The 21,809-nt window shown below is 47.9% G+C and overlaps 1 protein-coding gene across 2 annotated transcripts in view; it reads right to left on the bottom strand.

The window, feature by feature from the left end:
• Nucleotides 1-21,809, bottom strand: part of LOC144936125 (uncharacterized) — a 40,351-nt gene that overhangs the window by 8,321 nt on the left and 10,221 nt on the right. For both annotated transcript variants that reach the window (XM_078863007.1, XM_078863008.1), the window contains exons 7-9: nucleotides 4,650-4,931; nucleotides 1,089-1,319; nucleotides 320-830 (exon numbers count right to left, since the gene is read on the bottom strand). In XM_078863007.1, the coding sequence (XP_078719133.1) occupies nucleotides 320-830; nucleotides 1,089-1,319; nucleotides 4,650-4,931 (1,024 nt within the window). The remainder of the gene's footprint in view (nucleotides 1-319; nucleotides 831-1,088; nucleotides 1,320-4,649; nucleotides 4,932-21,809) is intronic.

The raw sequence follows: 21,809 nt of genomic DNA, 5'->3' as shown, positions 1-21,809 counted from the left end.
GCAGTGGCTTAACATGTGGAAATTAATATCAGCCAAATACTCTAAACGCTTGATGTTGATTCGAAATGTGGAGGAAAAAAACCCGGAGGACCCGGAGGAAAAATCCACGTGACCACGGGGAGAGAGAAAACACAAACTATAAATCTACAACAGGCGTGCGGGTCGGCATCAAACCCACGACTTCCTGTATAACATGCGAGGCAGTTAACATCTCGCCACACGAGGCTGGGAGCTTCTCACACACAATCTCAGCACAAGCCCCCAAATGTACCACCCCGGGAGGCGCGCGCCAACGCAGCCCCTGCGCAGGCGTCGTCACCTTGCGAGTCGAGCGACGCTTTCTGCCCCGACGCCATGCCGGCGATCGAGGTCCTGTCCTCTGCGCCGGCTGCACTCCGCTCCGACGCCCCCCCACCCCTGGCGGCGGCCAGCAGAGCTCCATTCTGCGCGGCGTCCCCCGACACCCCGGCAGGAGACGTGTTGCCGCCACCACCGGCCATTGCGGACGGCTGGGACCCCACGCCGTCACCGCTCACCGACAGCGCCGAGGGGCTGAAGCCGTTGAGCGGCGTCGCCCGGTCCCGCTGGCCGCCGCCGCCGCCTCCGCCGTCCGCGCTCGCCTGGGTCGAGAGCGAAAGGATCTTCTGGTGTCCGTGGAAGGGCGACGGGGGCCCCATGGCGGGGTGGCCGCCCAGCGCGGCGTGGTTGTAGGAGTGCAGTGGCGGTGGACCCGAGGATGAGTAAGGCCCGATCATGGCCGGGGACGAAGAGCTCATGGCGCCGGGCGTCGGGCACGGCGGGATGAGCGCCGCGATCGGAGCCAAGATGGCCTGAAACGACGGGAGGTACGTTTACCACGACGACTATGGGGGGGCTGCTCGCGGGCTAATGACGTCCTGCTAATACATCGCCCACTCCCAAACGTGCCGCGACGGCCGGAAGAGGTACTAACCAGAGGACAATAACTGAACGCGGGAACATTCTGCATGGCCGAAGGTGTACGTTTGCGTGTTGGGGTCGAGCGGGAGCGTAGCGAGTTAAAAGCCTGCTTAAAACCCAGCGGTGTAAATTAATCTTTGCGCAGTTACCTGGGAGGGCTTGACGGCCGAGGAGAGCACGGCCGGAGGGTGCAGCGCGGGCAGCGTGACTGCGAGGGGCGAGCACGCGTGGGTGGTCGAGCCGACCGCCACCGAGGGGCTCGAGCGGGGCCTGCTGATGGGCAGCGGTGTCGGCGCTACGGTGGGGCCGCCCGGGAGAGGAACGCCCATCCCTCCGCCGGGCAGCAACAGAGTGCGTGGCTGCGACACCGACATTGTAACCTTCAGAGCAAGGGGCGTCGAGGAGGAGGAGGAGGAAGAGACGGTGAGACGTGCGGGCAACGTCAAAGAGTTGGATTGCTGTACGAGCAGCGCTAAGGGGGTGCGGGAACATCTTCCTTACCGAGGGCCGCAGGTTCGGCGAGCAACACATTGACGGATGCCCTCGCGGTTACGATGAATGCAACATGCCCTCGCAGTCAAAAGCAGCGAGTCGAGTGCACCGAGGTCGAAAACATTCCCCTCTCATTTGAAAGGCTGTTCAGAAGTGGTAGTAGGGCTCGCGTGGCCGTCGGCCGTATGAAGTCAAGAGCTGCGTGCGTGCTGCGAGTCAGAGGTTTCCCACCCCTGCTAAACAAGTGGGAGGCTCTGCCCCCACTCCCGCCCCACGATTTTGTGAACTGTTGCAATTCAGGGCTGCGATTCAATTCAAGATTTTTTATTTTACATTATGGTGAATGGTAGCGCCTCCAGTGGCACACAGCTTGATCTTGAGAATAAGAGGTTAATGGGTGAATCGATGTTTCATTGCACCCAGTGTGCGCACTAACCGTTTCCACTAATGGTGCCGAGCCAGTGGTGAAAATTCCACATTTTTACGATGGGAACCAGCATGTTTCATAACCAAGTCGATCGTAGAATTATTTAAATCAGTGTTGCCATCAACATTTGTTTCCATAGTTCTTAGACCTACTATGGTATCGGTAATACAACATTCCTGGGGCAGGAACCAGCCCTCGATTAGTCTCAGCCTGTCCCTTGGTGCATCATTTAGCATTCCCAACACCTGTGCAACAGCCACATGGGCCGGTGCTCAGTCTGCCGACATCGTAAACGCAACATCGATGAGGCCTCGTCAACCACAACTGCGATTTGAACTGCCGACCTTGCTATCCGGGGGAATCAATGCATTACAGATGGATCATAAATCCGTGGATTAAAGCTCGAGATGCAGGGCTATGCGCCTTAGAAGTCAGGTGCTGGAATGGAATGCCAACCAGGCAGGACGCAAGCTGTTTTTGCTGTGGTTACGGGGAGGGGTTTTGCTTTTTATCGTCGGGGGCAGAATGGAAAACGAGCCGAACATTTTTTTTCCTCGTGAGTTGGGGGTGAGTGTCAGGTCAAGGGGGAAACTAAGATGTTTTCGTAACGGCGGGGTGAAGGGTTAGCACAATAAAGAGCGGCAGACAGTCTCCTGACGTTGGTTACAATGACGTTGGCAGCATGGAAAAAGCTTGAGGGAAAATGTTATCCGCACAGTCTCGTCTGAGTGAGCACCACATGCTGAAGCTTACTTACACACCATGGCCAAGTCCTCATTTAAGGCCGAGTTGATCTAAGCAAGCCCCAACACAGGTTGACACTTGCTGCCGATTGTGCCCCTGGTTCGGAATGGAACGCCATATTGCAGGAATATTCTTTGGGTCTTTCGGTAAAGTCACGTAGATAGGTTCAAAGAAACCAGGAAGAGGGGGATGACGAACGCTTGTGTTGCGATCGAAACGTCGTAGTTTTTTGTTATTTTTTGTTATTTTCTTTGAACCTATCTACGTGACTTTACCGAAAGACCGAAAGAACACGAATCCCTGCAGTTACGAAAGCTTTAAGTCAAAATTGAAGGAATGCTTCGTGCTAAATGAGAAAATGCTACGTGGGGGATCATTGTTTTCATGTTTGTCTTGTGTGTTTATCCCTGCGGTGCTCTCTTATGGGCTCTTCAAGATTGTGCGAGCCCATGAGAGTTGTTGTCCTTCCCCCCCCCGCACCTCTGATTAGCACAGTTGGCGACATACGGTGCGAAAGAAGTTCAACGTAATACATACTGCCCATAGACTCAACACTAGCCATAGACTCAACACTAGCCCATAGACTCAACACTACCCATAGACTCAACACTACCCATAGACTCAACACTAGCCCATAGACTCAACACTACCCATAGACTCAACACTACCCATAGACTCAACACTAGCCCATAGACTCAACACTACCCATAGACTCAACACTGCCCATAGACTCAACACTGCCCATAGACTCAACACTAGCCCATAGACTCAACACTACCCATAGACTCAACACTGCCCATAGACTCAACACTACCCATAGACTCAACACTGCCCATAGACTCAACACTGCCCATAGACTCAACACTGCCCATAGACTCAACACTACCCATAGACTCAACACTGCCCATAGACTCAACACTACCCATAGACTCAACACTGCCCATAGACTCAACACTACCCATAGACTCAACACTACCCATAGACTCAACACTGCCCATAGACTCAACACTACCCATAGACTCAACACTACTCATAGACTCAACACTGCCCATAGACTCAACACTGCCCATAGACTCAACACTACCCATAGACTCAACACTACCCATAGACTCAACACTGCCCATAGACTCAACACTACCCATAGACTCAACACTGCCCATAGACTAACACTATCCATAGACTCAACACTGCCCATAGACTAACACTATCCATAGACTCAACACTACCCATAGACTCAACACTGCCCATAGACTAACACTATCCATAGACTCAACACTACCCATAGACAAACACTACCCATAGACTCAACACTACCCATAGACTCAACACTATCCATAGACTCAACACTGCCCATAGACTCAACACTACTCATAGACAAACACTGCCCATAGACTCAACACTACCCATAGACTCAACACTACTCATAGACAAACACTGCCCATAGACTCAACACTATCCATAGACTCAACACTACACATAGACTCAACACTACCCATAGACAAACACTGCCCATAGACTCAACACTATCCATAGACTCAACACTACCCATAGACTCAACACTACTCATAGACAAACACTGCCCATAGACTCAACACTATCCATAGACTCAACACTACCCATAGACTCAACACTACTCATAAACTCAACACTACCCATAGACTCAACACTGCCCATAGACTCAACACTGCCCATAGACAAACACTACCCATAAACTCAACACTACCCATAGACAAACACTACCCATAGACTCAACACTGCCCATAGATTCAAGACTGGAGAATTGGTTGAGGCTTACTCAGATAATTACAGGGCAATGTGTGGAGCAGTGGTGCACTATGGAGATGGGAGCCATGGAATCAGCTGGTGTGCAGGTGCAAGGTCGATCATTGCATTACAGGCACCTGCCATTAATTTACCAACCCTTCCGCTGTAAATGTGCGTCAATTCCTACTTTATTGAGGGCGACATTGACACACAACATGAAGATTGATCGATTGATTATCTTGGGAGCAGCCCCAGCAGGCAGCATCCTGCTCTAGAGGCCCACCTGCGGCGAGAGGTTGTGCAGCATGGAGCTAATGATGGACGTGGCGCTGTGACCAGGCATGGGCACAGGCCCGCCGAAGGAAGCCGGTCCTCCCCTCGTGCCTCCCACCGCGGCGGCGCCACCAACGCCGCCCCCTCCCAGCTGGCCGTCGGGCGGCATCTTGGCCGTCTTCAGGGCGTGGGCGAACGCGGGCTCCAGAACAGAGCCCTTGGGCTTGTGATCCGGCAAGCGCGTGCCGACTTGCGCCGAAGATGACAGCGTGGAGGAGTACACTCTGGCCGACTGCGCACGCGCACGCACAGGGAAGGGACAAAGAGGGCATTGTATGGATTTAGTACACCCGGAAAAGCCCCATCAACGTATGCCCCAACTCTTTTTATAGAGGGTCCTCCTAAATTCAGATGTTGAGCTCGTCCCCTTATTGAGCGTCATGTGGGAGGACGCCAGCAAAAAATTTGTCAAGCACACGCGCTTCCACACGGTTAGCTTCATTGCATTGCTCTACTGCCGTCTCCTGGGCAGTTCCCGGCCCAAGCCTGCAACATCCTTCCAAATACTAACCAAGCTCAACCATGCTTCAGAGATCTGATGGGATTCGGCACATTCTGGGAAGTTTTAGTCACAGGCACCAGTCTAACTGGCGTCTTTGGCCATCACGTGCGGTTCCCACTGGTGTCTTTGGCCACCGCTCAATAATTGTGAATTATGAAAGGCAAATTATGGTAGCCGTAAATTCTCGAGAGGCATTTTAAACAGCCCAAAGCAAGTCCTGTCCTCAAAACTATTTGCGCAGTAGGTGTGGGATGGTGCCCACGAATTTGTCACGACGCTCAACAGATTAAAACGTAAGCCAATTAAATCGTATAAACATCTGCGGAGCCGAAAGGTGCGATTTACAATATATATCGTTTCTCACCTGGGAGTCGTCAATTGTCAATGGGTTTGGGGAGGGGAGGGGGTGGGGGACAAAATTTCTGGCCGTGTCCCGAGAATCCAAAAAATTCCAAGGGATGTCACTCAGGAGCAGAGGTGGGACAAAGTCATTGTTATGCAAGTCCAAGTCGAGTCGCAAGTCATCAAATTCATGACTCGAGTCTGACTCGAGTCCAAGTCACATGACTCGAGTCCACACCTCTGCTCAGGAGTGCCAAAACTAAAACTTCTGCAGAGACCCAGCGAGCGTGGAGCGTATTGCTTCGGGCAGGGAACAAGCACATGCAGGGCGCCAAAAATGTGTTTTGTTCCTGAGTAGTAAGTGTTATTTCCTAATTGCTTATGCCTCAAAGGTACAGAAAATGGCTATTATTCCCCACAAACTTTGCTTTTGTGACCAGGACAGTGATATTTTGAAATGTACCTATTTTCAATGAGAAAACGTGTGCATTTGTGTAATTCCTTCACATAAAGCCCTCATCACAAAAGCAAAGTTTGTAGGGAATAACTGCCATTTTCTATACTTTTGAGGCATAAGCAATTAGAAAATAACACTTACTACCCAGGGACAGAAATCGTGTTACGTAGTGTATAATACACGTGCAGTGTGTGTGTGTAACCGCGATAGCTCACGAGGCCGGGTGGTACAAGAGGAACTTGCAATAGAATTATAGCTGAGGTCAGCTCTACCGATCATCCCAGTGCGGGTCAATAAAATTAGCACTACTGTGTGGGAAGTCACCAGCTGTTACTCCATGGAGAAAAATGCCCCCCCCCCACCACCCCTGCCATGGGAATGCTACCCAGGGACAGAAATCGTGTTACGTAGTGTATAATACACGTGCAGTGTGTGTGTGTAACCGCGATAGCTCACGAGGCCGGGTGGTACAAGAGGAACTTGCAATAGAATTATAGCTGAGGTCAGCTCTACCGATCATCCCAGTGCGGGTCAATAAAATTAGCACTACTGCGTGGGAAGTCACCAGCTGTTACTCCATGGAGAAAAATGCCCCCCCCCCACCACCCCTGCCATGGGAATGCGTAACTTCCACCACTGGCTTAAGTCAGTCAATAGATAATGAACACTGCGTCAATGTGTATCCGAGTCATATATGCAGGCTATTTCGATCATATATGCTAATGTAATAATATATATTTTAACATAGTAGAACCGAATTACCATACATCACCTTAAATTCAAGTACTGAAGTATTTTTTATTTTACCAGCTAAGGCCCCACTGAGCTACGTAGCTCCGTTTCAGAAACAACCTGGACATCACAAATGATAGCTCAACGAAGTGGCTTATCACGTGGAAATGCACAGCAGCCGAATACTCAAAACCAGATTTCCTCAGATGTTCTAAACTTATCAGGATTCGAGTCTGGCCAGTTTATTGACAAGCGGATGCTTGCCAGCTGTTGTAGGTGTGGGGGCTACAAGGCGAATGCAAGAGATGGCAGTGCTGTGTGTCACCTCCTTTGTGGGTTCTATCTGCGGTTTTCTCCCACAGAAAGCCAAAGTTAATTTGATTGGAATTGGGCAAACAATGTAATTGAGGATTCTCCTGAAACAGAGGTCTTCAGACTCTTTCTACGGGTAAATGAGACCATTATCAAGTTAATATTTTCCATAATAGAGGTTTTTTGGTTAGATCGCGTAAATATATAAATGTGTCGTTAAAACCCGCCACCACCCGACACAGCCAACTAGTAAGGGTTGTCACGTAAACAGAACGTGCCAATTCGTCACTAGTACAGCACACCGGTTGTGTGTTGGAGAGCCAAGCCACAACATTTACAATCTGAGTACAACGTTTCGCCAGTAATTACAACCAGCTTCATCAGGCGACAGCCAGATTTGTGGAGAAGTCTTACTGTTTCGTTCCTTATATACAGGCGTAGATGTGTTGACCACGCAGCTGCGTTCTTGCACAATGTGGGGGGGGGCAACGACACATTTATATATTTACGCGATCTAACCCAAAATCCTCTATTATGGATGATATTGGTCGCGAAAGCCTACGTGTTAAAGTTTATATTTCTTTATAGGTTTCTTTAATACATATATATACGGGTTCTAGAGGCACTGAGTTGTATACAACTTATTTACAACATCAATGCCCTGACAGAAGGATAATTTAAATTAAATCAGCCGCTGTGGGTATTTTTCATGATTGGAAAATAAGCATCATTACATCAGCACATAATAGCGTAAACTTGGGAATTACGTCACTGCACTGCCAAACGTCCACTCCACTGGTTTTAATAAGAGTTATAACAATGTCCAACCCTGTCCATCCACTGCCGAATGAAGGCCGCCATACGCCACGTGCCGGAGGGGGTGGTTTGGCCACACATCACCACACAGGTTAGTAAGGCTTGGGCGAAGGAGGAGGGACCGTCCTGGATCAGTTCAGATATCACTCCCCACTGATTTTTAGCTGGAACTGGGAATCAAACTCAGGTCACTGGGTTCAAATTCAATCTTGATTTGAAGTTTTCGTGACTGCAGGAATCCATACTCTTTGGTTCTTTCGGTAAAGTCACGTAGGTAGAAAAATAAAATAAATCACGACGTTTCGATTGCAACACAAGCAATCTTCATCAGGTGTGACAACCACAGCAAGAAATAACTACTGAAGTGGGCGAGAGAGCTGCCGTCGCAAGAGGTTAACTACGTGACTTTACCGAAAGAACCAAAGAGTATGGGTTCATATTGTAGTGAGCAACCCACTCCACCATCGCTCTAACCCATAATGAGGGTAAGCCCTCAACGTCTCCAGAATCTTCAGGAGACTCGAGGCACCGAGGTATTGGGCCGGTTTTATACTCTCCACGACTACGCTCATGTTTATATTGCGTCACATATCAGAATTTCACGTCGAACTGAGGTCTATGGTTATAGGAAAGGGTCCTTACCTATGGAAAATCTGGCAGTTCACCAGGCCTGGCTGCCCTGACTGTGTCGAGGCCAGCCTAATAGACTCAACACTGCCCATAGACTCAACACTACCCATAGACTCAACACTACCCATAGACTCAACACTGCCCATAGACTTAACACTACCCATAGACTCAACACTACCCATAGACTCAACACTACCCATAGACTCAACACTGCCCATAGACTCAACACTACCCATAGACTCAACACTACCCATAGACTCAACACTGCCCATAGACTTAACACTACCCATAGACTAAGACTGCCCATAGACTCCACACTACCCATAGACTCAACACTGCCCATAGACTCAACACTGCCCATCGACTCAACACTACCCATAGACTCAACACTGCCCATAGCCTCAACACTGCCCATAGACTCAATACTGCCCATAGACTCAACACTGCCCATAGACTCAACACTACCCATAGACTCAACACTGCCCATAGACTCAACACTGCCCATAGACTCAACACTGCCCATAGACTCAACACTGCCCATAGACTCAACACTACCCATAGACTCAACACTGCCCATAGACTCAACACTACCCATAGCCTCAACACTACCCATAGCCTCAACACTACCCATAGCCTCAACACTGCCCATAGACTCAACACTACCCATAGCCTCAACACTGCCCATAGACTCAACACTACCCATAGCCTCAACACTACCCATAGACTCAACACTACCCATAGCCTCAACACTGCCCATAGACTCAACACTGCACCATAGACTAAGACTGCCCATAGACTCAACACTACCCATAGACTCAACACCACCCATAGCCTCAACACTGCCCATACACTCAACACTGCCCATAGACTCAACACTGCACATAGAGGCGACACTCCCCAGGGGGCCTCGAGGCTGATAGGATGTGTAAGAAATCAATTTTGGTGGTGCATGTTTTGCGCAGGAGAGCAAAACCGACGACAGGAAAAGGGGAAACCTGCCGCACACCATTTTATGATAATAAGTTGTGAGCCCACACGGGCCACTTCACAACCCATCTGCATGCGGCACAACCTTGTGGCCCGGTCAGTTTGAGACTCACAAATCTGTCTCAAATGAGTACCTTGTGCGGTGCGGTAACTATTGCCACTTGGGAGACAAATGTGGCCGGGCATGGTGCTGGCCACCCACCCCCGTGTGTGCCATTTCAGCCTTCATGGGTGCTGCTCGCTAACAGCACTTGCCCCAACAGTCTGGTAAGGCTATACGGGTGATCTTTGTCTTTTATACATACTTCACGACACACAATGCAGTCCTTCTATACATGGGAATGGAAATAGTCTAAAACACCACGATGTATTTTGGAATGTCTGCTAAATAAGACAGCATTTTAAAGAAGTCCCATGCGTACTATTTCCATAAGTTACTGAATACAAATTGCCGTTATTTGGTTTATACATATACATAGGCACGTAATGATTCACAACAGCTGTTACTTGACGAATCGTCATGATTCAATGTATCATTTTACAATAGGATCCACATCCTTTACATTTTGCTGTTGGATTTAAATCGTTTGCGTTAAGTCAAGAACTATTTTTTGGCTTAAATTTTCCTTCAATCAATGAACAATGCTTCACGTTTGATTCATGACGTCACCAGCAATTGAAACCCACCACCCTATATAAATGCAGTAAAGCATAGGGGGGGGGAAAGAAAGAAAGGAGCTACGACTGGGACCGCAGAGTAGTGCATGCGTATTTGTGCATGCGTGTCTGTGGGTGCGTGTGTCTGTGGGTGCGTGTCTGTGGGTGCGCGTGTCTGTGGGTGCGTGTGTGTCTGTGGGTGCGTGTCTGTGCATGCGTGTCTGTGCGTGCACTTCATTCTATGGGATTGGCACCCGTGCATCATTTCCTACTTTGTGCAAAATCCTAGCAAAAATCAACACCACATGCTCGTCCAAAATTTCCACAAACAAAACATGTGCTCAAGTTACCCGTGCGTTGGCACAAGCACAGGAATTGGTTCATGATTTCAGTTTTATGATGACCGCAGAATTTTGCCAAGTCTACTGCATGCGAGCGTACAGCGGGAAATGTGGTACTGCGTCGCTAATTATAAACAAATACGTTGATGCGGAGGGGTCGTGCCGCAATGAATCACGCACCACGCTATAAACCCGACGGCCCGGGTTTGATTCCCAGCCATGGCTGACAAACTATAAAACTAAAAACATTTTTTTCTTTTACCAGGTAAGGCCCACTGAGCTACGGTATATAGCTTTTTTCCAGAAGCGACCACGCCACAGATGATAGTCGATATAGTTTAGCTCGCAGGTTTTATAACAGAGTAGATTAAAAAATGCCAAGATGCCTACTTCATACTGTACACACTTCTGGAAGGACAGTAATGATTATTCATTGATTAAAGTTGATTCTTAAAACTCACGAATCATTAATCAAACCAACATATTTTGCTGCGTACATGTCGGTAATTAATTCGTGCGATCCATGCAGCCGCTACACAGCAGCTGGTACACACTACCATGGAAAAATAATAATAGAATCTTCAATTGGCGAGTTGCAAGCTCATCGGATCGGAGGTGAGCGAATCCTTAGGCGGCTGACAAGAGGGATACGCATAACCTAAAAACAACACATGAAAGAAATTGAACGTACATACACACAACACGAACGCCCACTGTGATGCCAAGCACGCGAGTCGCGCAGACCCGCGTGCGATTCGCTATCATTTATTTCTTTCGTTTTTTTTCATTGGGCAGAGCGAGAACCCCGGACAGGTTTCCGTAAATGGGCCGCGGCCGCGCCGATCCCGGGGCTCCAACAATCCGGCACAGGGGGTGGGGCGGCCGTGCCAGCCACCGCCGGAAGGGAACCCCGACTGCTGCTGGGAATGTGGACGCCGCACAGCCGCGAGGAATTCCCGAACAGGACAACACGCACACACGTAGACACGTAGACAAAGATCCGGCCCCCTCCCCCCGCGCCCCGGTATAGCCTCAATTGACTGTTGAGGCAAGTCTTTGTTACTGAGCGGAGATGATGGCCGGCATGGCACACGAGGGGGCAAGTAGCCAGCAACATGCCCAGCAGCTTTTGTCTCCCTAGTGCCGATGTTTACACATGTTTACACATGTTTACACATGGCACAAGGTACTCGTTTGAGGCTGAGTCGACCTAAGGAAGGGCCACGAGCAGGTCAGATTATAACACAGGTCAACAAAAAAAATTCTGGCCTGGACTTTTGCAGCTGTTTTAGACTAATTTCAGGGTGCTGATTCCAAATCTGATCTCAGATTTGCTCTATCACATCTCATTTTTATGCTATCGGCATACCCCATTTTCATTGATTTTAGCCGAAATTAACTCTGTCACTTATGATTGCAAGTTGTTGCGAGTCAGTGACTGCTTTAGTGTTAAAATATGGTGCTGTATTTTTAGGCTAGTGTGTTTATAATTTAATTTTATGTAGATATCCACATTTATTTAATATTTTTCTTCTGCAGTTTTTATTGAAAATGCAATATTTGCTATCTCAAAAACCTGATGTGATAGACGAAAACTGATGCCAGATTTGGAATCAGAACCCCAAAATTACATTAAACCCGTTGGAATACCTTATGCCAGAAAAAGTGTGTTGACCAGTGTAACTGATATGAGCCGTGACCGGGAATCGCGTTCAAAGCGCAGTCCGTATGCGGACACACACACTCGGCGTGGCAGATACACACACGTGCACATGTACGTACACTTGTCACACATTCTTAGGTTTTTTCGGTAAAGTCACGTAGGTAAAACATTAAAATTAATGAAAGTAAAATAAAATAAAAATCACGACGTTTCGGAGGCAACACAAGTCTCCGTCATCAGGTGGGACCGTCACAGCCAGATTTGCTGCATCAAGTGAGGCAATGATTCAAGATGTAATCCCTTAAAAGCAAGTTGAGGGGGGAGGAGAGGGGGGCGGAGCTCATTAGAATGTGGTAGCCAATGAATAGAACGTATCGGGAGGGAGGGGGCCGGGGCTCAAAGACGGCACGACGTGTCACACACATGCATACAAGTGTGTGCATATGAATGCCCACAAACAACCACAGCTATAATGCACGCACGTAACATGCACACGTGAGTGAACACTTTAAACAGTCACCAAACGGCCACTAAGCGATGGTGATATCACGACACCGCTTGTGTCAGGTTAGGTGCACTTCGAGGCCGTGTAAAGTGTGGAAGGCTCGAAGGCAGGAGGCCACAGGAGAGGCCAGGGTTTTAAACGATGGAAATGATTGACAGATGTACCACCTGTGTTCTTAACAATGCCACACATACAAAGGCCCCCCCATACAGCCTTTTACAGTCATGGCGCATGAGAGGGTGGTGTGACTAGCACTCCACACCACACCGCCTTTGTCTCCCCAGGGCTGATGTTTACAAACAACATCCTGTTTTCAATTTTGGCTGAGTCGAACTCGGCGAGAGCAAGAACTGGTGCTGCTGTCACTCACCATTGATGTTAGCCATGGCCAGGAACTCAAATTTAGAATGTACATATTTATGGGATGAGATATCCACTCAAGGCCAAGTCCACCGAGGTGCATTGCAGACCAGGTCTGCTGTAGAACCCAGACAGCTGGTGTTGCAGTGCAGATGTAAACCACCGCAACACCACCGATCCCTACCCCTTCTTATAAACGCTCTTATTTGTATTCTGCTGACCCCTTAAAGGTCAAACAGAATTTAGGACACAGTAGCAACAAATTCTGCAGACCTGACGGCTAAGCAAACGTAAAACTGGGCTGGCGCTACTGGAAGCCAATATCATTTGCTACAAAAAAATTCCTTCTCATTTTTCCCATCCCCGCCACCCGGTCCCAAAACTTCTGTGTGCATTAAATCCTTCTAAGCACCCCCCACCGCAAACACATTTAAAAAGTAATTTTAAGAAAATGCTTAGCTGCTGAGCACACAGTTGGTGGACGAGTCCCCAAAGGGGACAGATTGTTGTAGCGTGCGTCTGTGGGAGAGAAGGCGGAGGGGGGGGGGTGATGGAGAGGCTGCGGATTTGACCACGGCGGCCCCACAGTGGGCTGGCTCGTCACCAGCCACACAAGGCCAAGAAGCCACTCCAAAAACCGCTTTAAGAAATAATGCATTTTGCCTTGGCTTTTCTACGATCCCTTCAAGACGAATTTCACGAAAGCTTTGAACGATTGTATAAACCGTGTATCTTGCATCCTACCCAAGATGTAATTTTTCCTTAAAATTCCACTTTGTCTACTTAACCATCTTTCTCCCCACATTTTATTACACTGCGATAATGAAACCAGACTTACAGCACGAAAAAGGCACGAAATGCAGTAATGTAGCCAGTCTGGGTAAATACAATAATAAACAAATGGACCACTTCATTCTGCTGATGAGACCCGTAATGGTGAAGCCAGTCGTGGTTTTCTTAAACAAATGCTGCTTGGTTACCGTAACTCAGTGGACACCCTTGACGACTTTGTAAAATGAGACGTTGCATTAAAGAGATTTTCCAGGTAAATGCGAACAAATGAATACATGCGTGCATACATCAGGAAGGCCACTTACTCAACAGACTGAAACATATTTTATATTCATGTGGACATATACATAACGAAGATTCAAGTTATTGATTGTACAGGATGGCTCAAAAGTAAGGTCAAACAGGGTTATTTCATTTAATTTAACACTGGCATTAAAACATTATATTTGTCTGCTCATTAAGTATCTATTATCACGATTGATATCTATGTTTCCTCTTCCTTTTCAGGTGACATTTAAAAGTGGAAAGAAAATTAACTGAAAACAAATTAGTTCAATTAGTTTTTTGTACGCTAAAGAAGGCAGCGATGATTAAAAAAAAAGTCCTAAATTAACTTCAAAAGAGAATTCATGTATATGCATTAATGTTAATGGCAGTGAGCTTTAACGTGTGTTAAATTCAATTAAATAAACCGAGGCGATTTGTGTCCAAACTTTTGGGCCAACCTGTAGTATGGTACTTGTCCTATGCGTCTCAACAGAACGCATTCATGATGGACTGGACTCGTATAATAGTGGCCAAAAACAAACATTTAAACTTACTTAGAAAACATTTTTTATGCCTAATGGTTACAATCATGAGTCGAAAGGAGGAAAAATTTACATTCATGCAATCGTTCTCACACTTCTAAAAGAAATTGTTTCCAAGGTACAATTCATAATAATAATCATTTTCAAAATGACACCTGACAGTGGCCACCGACTGCACCCATGTCCCCGGGGGGTTAGACACAGTTTCCCTGCCGCCCCTCATTCACGTAACGAACTCTCTCTGCTCGTCCGTCTCATTTCTCCGCCTTCTTTCCATCCCCGAGGGCCCTTTCCACATCATCGTTGCCAAATGTTACCCGCACCCTTCCACCCCCCCCCCTCCCGAGTCCCTCCCGATCTCCCTTGACGCACAAGCACGCACGTCGGCGCAGACAGGGAAAACCCGGCGCAGGCACCGATGCGCACTGTGCGGTTGGTGTGGTCGCCGCCGCCGCCGCCGCGGTTTGTAAACTCAGCGGGGGCTGCCGTATTTCGTGCGGGTGGTGTGTGGTCGTGTAGCCAGGCTGGTGAATGTGGCAGGTATTTCGCCAATGCGGCTGACGTGCCCTGTGTGGTTGAAGATTTTCATGCGACTGTCTTAAGTAATTATAATTACTTAAGACGGTCAATGGGGCTGTTCCAATAAAAGTGGCCAGTTTAATGAAAGTGGGTGGTTGAACTAACATGACTTGTTTAGTTAATGTCACTGGTTTAGTCAATGTGGTTGGTTTAGTCGATGCAAACGGCAAAGTCAATCAGGCTGTTTTAGCCAATGTGGATGATTTAGTCAACAAGGCTGGTTTAGAACACATTTACGAAACGTGGCCGCCTAAGTTTGCGTCTAGTTTAGTCATTGCGCCTCGCTGGTATATAGTGAGGTAACACTTGTCACTGTAGCTTGTTTGTATAGCTATATAGTAGCCAAGCGAGGGCAGCTCTACACACAGAACCCTCCAGAGTCTCTCTAAATCCAGCCTCGCCAGGTGCACCGTATTCAGCAGCACCAGCACCAGCAGCAGGAGGAGGAGGAGGAAACACATCGACGGTGAAAATCGAGTGACCGAGCTGCGTCATCAACTCATCTTGCTTGTTTTGCCAACGGGATCAAGTTGCCGAGTGTACTTAACACTCGACGGCAATGCCCCCACGCCACGTGACGGAATTGGCGAAAGAGACATCGAGCGTTGGAGCTGTTGGTTCACGTAATGCGCTCGAGCCTCAGTTCGAATCAGCCACCACGACTGACGTCAGTGGCGAGTGATATCCAAACCGCCCCTGGCTCCCCCGCTTGAACGAACCCCGCACTGACCAGCGTGAAGTGTGGTCGCGCAATCCACATCCAACGGTGGACTTGTAATAAAGAGATGTAAATTACATTCAAAAACACATTGTTGGTCGCGGACAATTGTGCCTAAATTTTTCTGTCGCTCGCTTAACTAACGTCGTCACCGTCTCGAAATTCCAAAACAAACGAGCGGAGGTTTGCGGAAACAACGATGTGAGCTCTTGCCGTGACAATGCAATCGCACTTGCGACGGTTTGCAGCCAAAACTACGACGGGTAAGAAGTCAAGCGCTGTATTTAAAGATGATACCACCTGGCTTTGAAGAAACCTGCACGTGGATAATAAACTCTCTCCCTTCTCGATTGACAACCACCGCACGTACACACAACAACCTCGTCGATATGCAGGGGGCTACGCTTCGAGAGCACACATTGTGAAATAAACAACATTTTCCAGTAATGAAAAAATCACAGCCTAACTCCTTCCACATCCACAAATCAATTTGTGGTCTGGAAAACATGTTTTTTTGTACATATATTTTTTTTAACTGGGCCAGCAAATCTGTCTTGCGTTAATGGCCACTGTGGCTTATGAAATTTCGTCATTTACCTGCCATCCCATTGACTTTAAATCTAGCAATCAACCGACCCACAAAACACAGCCCCAAACAATGCCGGCAGTCTCCGTCAACCGTTGAAAAAAGTGCAGTGGAAAACTAGAAAGGCGTGGGGGAGACATATGGCTTCCCCCACCGCTGTAACCCTAGCTCCCTGCGACAGCTCTTCTTGAGCACTATAACCTTGACCTACTGACCCTAAGAGCTGAAAAATTGATCCCAACAGAGATGGCTTTGTCACCAACTATTCACGGAGGTTTCGTGGAGGTGAGAGATATGTTGATGCGAAGAGACCAGACATACACACACGTTACTTTATCTTCCTCTCCGTCTCTCGCCTTGGGCATGGAAATTCAGTTTTGAAAAAGGGGCTCTCTCTTACTCTTTAGTTCTTTCGGTAAAGATCACGACGTTTCGATCGCAACACAAGCAATCGTCATCAGGGCTTTCTCTTCTACAGTGATATCAAACCTATCTCGGCCTGAGACTTTAACAAAACGAATTTTTTCCCCTAAATTAACACTCTACGAGTGCATTTTCTTGTGCACGCAGAAATAAATAATAAATCGTTTTTTCAAACGGGACCATTCATAAGCTCAGAAAAATGGGTTACATGGGTTGGAAACATTCGGTAAGGATACTTGCACCACAAACGTTTTACCAAATAGCTTTCATCATATGTAACTGTGTAAAGTTCAACCCAGAAACTACCGGAAAGTATGATGCCGCCAGACTGGGGAGCCAGCCAAGAAGGTGATGTCATACTTTTTTCAGACACTGCATGCAGCAGGCTCAGGTCTGCTGAATTTGCCTGCTAATCTGGGTCCTGGGACTTTACCATTTCACTTACAATTCAGACGTATGAGTGCATTGTAACGTGCAGCATTAAACGTCCAAACGGGTTTGACAGGAGACATTTTATGTCTTTTCAGCGAGTCTAGTGTTCATGAATGAATGTTATACTGTCATCAGGCAGGCTTTCACATTTTATAGCTTATTTGTCCCGAGTCTTGTAAACGTATTTTCAGACGTTAATTGTCTCTAATGGTTTCCTCTCTGTCCCCTTGTGTATTTTTTGGGGTAAAAGTGCTTTTGCATCTTGACTTTATATATTTATTGAAAGTAAATGGATATCGCATAGAACTTAAAGCCACGATTCCACCAGACAATATCCTACAATGACTCGAGTCTTCAAATCATGCTGCAGGGATTTATTTCAATTAAGTGTGTAACAAATAGGTTTGATTCAATGTAAAGTATCACCAGTCATTAAAATCACAACGAAATCACGCTGTCAACAGAAGGCAGTGGAGCAAAATCCATTGTTGCACTGTACTATGCCACAACATCTATCCTCCAGGCCTTTATCAACCCACACCTATGCATGTACTGTGTGTTGAACTTCTTTCGCATCGTACGTAGCCAACTGTGCTAATCGGAGGTGTGGGGGGGGGGGAAGGACAACAAACTAAACACAAAATCAGTTCAAGAAATTCGTTTTCTATCTAGATTTAAAAGTGTACAGTGGCTTCCTAATATCGGAAGGAAGAGCGTTCCAGACAGCCGCAGACGCGCATCTGAAAGCGCCGCGATGCAGCGACCGTCTTTGTTCGATGGAGAGACAAAAGCTGCTACTAAACATGGCAAAGTACGGTCAAATAACCCCCACAGCACGGGGAGGGCACTCATTCAGCAGAGGATTGACAAAAGGAATGTACATGTACGTGTATAGGTACATCCACAAACCAGGACGCCTAAGAGGGTTTGAGATATTATTGTTGCATGTTAGGGAATATGGCGATGAATCACTACTCACGGCCATTAGTTTTGATTTATAACCGGTAACTTCTGCAGCAAATTACAGAAGCACATTGGGCAGCGTAAGCTTACCGTTCTGTGACATCATTTGTAAGGATTAGGCCACACTGCATCCACAATGGCCCGAAATATAACCGTCAAACTCATCTGTAACTACACAGCAACAAAACATAAATTCAATTACACCCACGCAGGAAACAAAAAAAACCTGCGCAGCGCCCATTCTGAGACCGGGCGGGTTTCACCACGAGACGGAGGAAGTTCACGGATGGGCCCTGCGTGCAAAAATTGCGATGCGCACTTATTTTCAGAAAGGGGGGGATTTTTTTTTCTTTCTCCACCTGACATCATCAAGGCACCATCAGTCATGAGGTCATACCCAGATGGCAAAAGCAGTAGCTGTGCGCTGCCCTGGGAAGCGGCGCATCCATCAACCCCGGCGGCTGTCGACCAGGCGGGTGGTGGAGGAAGCATGACGGCCGGGCCGTGTGGAATGACAGCAAATCCGCGAGTGGGCACACGGGGGGCCCGGGTCTCAGACAGCAGACTGTACGCATGATGCACTTCTTTCGCACCGTACGTGGCCAACCATGCTAATCGGAGGTGCGGTGGAACGACAACAAACTAAAACACATAAAGCAGTTATAAAGAAATGGCTTTTCGGGCTAGATTATTTAAAAGTGCATAAGCTCCCAGTGGCATCCTAACATCGGAAGCAATGGCATTCCAGACGGCCGCAGAAGCGCATCTGAAAGCGTGCGATGCAGTAACCGTCTTTGTTCGATGGTTAGCCAAAAGCCGCTGTGTTTTCAGTAAAAACACTGCGCTCCTGTGCTTTACCCCCACCACCCCACCCCTACCGCCCCCCGCCCCCCTCCACCCACCCCAAAATCCTACCCTATTCTCCAGCCCTACCTACGCGCTCGTCCGTTCTCTTTCGTCAAGAGAACTGATCGAGCAGATGGAAGTCGCTTCAGCGTTGGCGGAGGGAAGGAGCGAAGTAGCGAGTATGAAATGCAGTAGTTCCAAGAAAGTGGGAATTGTATTACACGCGCGCTGTTGTGGGTAGCGATATAATAAACAGACATGGGTCTGTTTCACTGAATAAAAATAAAACAGCATTTGTCCCGTCAGCCTACGGGCCTTCTGTATTGATGTTTTTCAGCAGCATAACCATTCAGAGGACCATTTAGTCGCATAGGCTAATGGATGAAACATTAAGTTAAGTTACATGGTAAGATAGACCCTTATCTATCCGCTCATTATTTAGTATCGAGACACTTTTTCAGATGGGTCTTGTATTGGGACGAGCATTTATTTGGCATCAGGGAGGCAACCGGAGTACCCGGAGAAAATCCACGCTTACATGGGGGCAACACTGGCCAGCTTGCATCCCTGCACGCTTTTGATAGCCTGGCAAGCGGTGGCAGTTACCCATACAAGTGCTGGACATCTGCGAAAAAGAGCCTTCTAGCTCAACGGATTCCTCCAGTATAAACAAATATTCAGATTCTTATTAAGTCCTAAACCAGGGTGGATGCTGCTAAGCTTCCGAGAAATGACGAGATGGCGTATATTTAGGGTGATTCTGTCACAGGAAATGATGTCTGGACAATTCCTTTGTTTTGGATGTGATACAAATCCCTAAAAACACTGAACTCTAAAACATCTGTATTAAGGGGGTCAGCAGTCTGCATGCTCTACTGCCATCTACAGACTACCTTGCTGGTCTGTGAGCAAGTACATCAGGGTCACGATTCCAGAACCTAATGATTATATTTCACATTGTGGTCAACGGTGGCACCTCTTGTGGCTGTAGGTGGCGTGAACACTCGTTGACCTACAACATACACAAATCGATAAACAGCCATCCTCACGCACGCGATTCCACGCAAGTATAGTGCGCTTTAGAATTAATATTGAATGGATGCAATTACCACCCCCTACATTACATGCACGGAGATCTCTAGGGAATCCACCAACCCCACCACCAAGGGCAGAATTTGAGTGTTGCCCCACCTTGCCCATGAGACCATGTGACGGCGGTCGCTGATTGCAGAGTCCAGGTTGATCAAGGATGCTGACGCGTTTGTGCAAGGATTGCAAATTGCCACCTCCAGAGGTAATTTTTCAAGTAACAATCCCCCCCTCCCCCCCCCGCTTGGGACAACTAAAAAAATTGCAACGCAATCACAGCCGCGGTTTCAATGCAGACGTGATTATCCATCTTGATTTTACCGTCTCATTTGTATTTCCCGTCTAGTTCCATCTCATTCGACCCATCAGCCGTGCATTCGTTAAAATCAACTTTTGAGCCCAATGAGATGAACCATGTTTTTTTTTCTCAAGAGATGCCTGCCAAAAAGATAATTGCATACAGGCATACAATTAGCATGACTCATACACGAACCATAAATAATGTGTTCCTAGATGCACGATTCTATTGTTTGGAATACATCTCTCGGTTCAAAATTGTCAAGTCGCGCGTTGTACCCAAGAGTGCAATGAGATTCTCGCGTGTGCATCGAGATCGGTGGTCCAAGTCCAGCCATTGCCGATCGACCACACACACACACTCTCTCCCAGCTGAGGGCATAATGCATTGCGCCAAAGGGAAAGACACGGTTGCACAATGGAAGCTAGATGGCTCCTCTCACACAGCAGCCAAGATAAGTTTGCCAAAATGAGCCACTTGGGAAGCCGATCCTCAGATTAGGCAGCCACAAAGTCAACCTTATTATAAATAATACGTATGGGGTGGCACTGTGAAGGTGATTTTATATAGTTTTAGAAAACATGGCTTATTTATGAAAGAGTAAATGGTTTGACACGGACACAAACTGAAGACCCTGAGTCACGTCAAGCATTGTCTCTTACTCCAAATAGAGCTGTTCGTTGCCTGCTGTATTGATGCCCGCAGGTGGGTGGAAGGGGCACGTGTTAGTGTCAATAGTGTTTGTGCATTTGGTAAGAAGGCCCGCAATTAACAAAAACCCACAAAGGGTCCGTGAAAGGAAAGGTGGCAGTGGCGACCGTGAAGACGTACGTATGTTGAACTTCTTACGCACCGTACGGAGCCAACCGTGCTAATCGGAGGTATGCAGTAACGACGTTGGGCCAGCAGAGCCAGGCGAGCCGACAGACGCAGGGACCTCCCACGGCGCTGCCACATGACGGCTGCCACGCTTAATTTAGGCCCGCGTTGGGTTACGCCGCGACGGAAGCTGCGGCGCGGATGAACCGCGGCGCGGATTCGAAAACGTTTGGGTGGCTGGGGGGCAAAAGCGTCGGGATAGGGTCGAACGCCTCTCTGTACATTTTTTTTTGTTCACGGTGCAGGAATTGTGCAAGCGGGCACAAATTTGTAAAATACGACTACGACGCGCAGTTAGCGCCAAGTCATGCGCAAGGCATGCCCGGTGGAAAAGAACATTCAACCCTTATTTTTGGAAAACAAACTGCGGGAACCTCATGCACATTCGAGCT

Source organism: Lampetra fluviatilis, chromosome 15, assembly GCF_964198595.1.
Source record: "Lampetra fluviatilis chromosome 15, kcLamFluv1.1, whole genome shotgun sequence".
Classification (NCBI taxonomy): domain Eukaryota; kingdom Metazoa; phylum Chordata; class Hyperoartia; order Petromyzontiformes; family Petromyzontidae; genus Lampetra; species Lampetra fluviatilis.
Note: the sequence above shows the minus strand (reverse complement) of the source record. Positions and strands in the feature narration are given on the sequence as shown.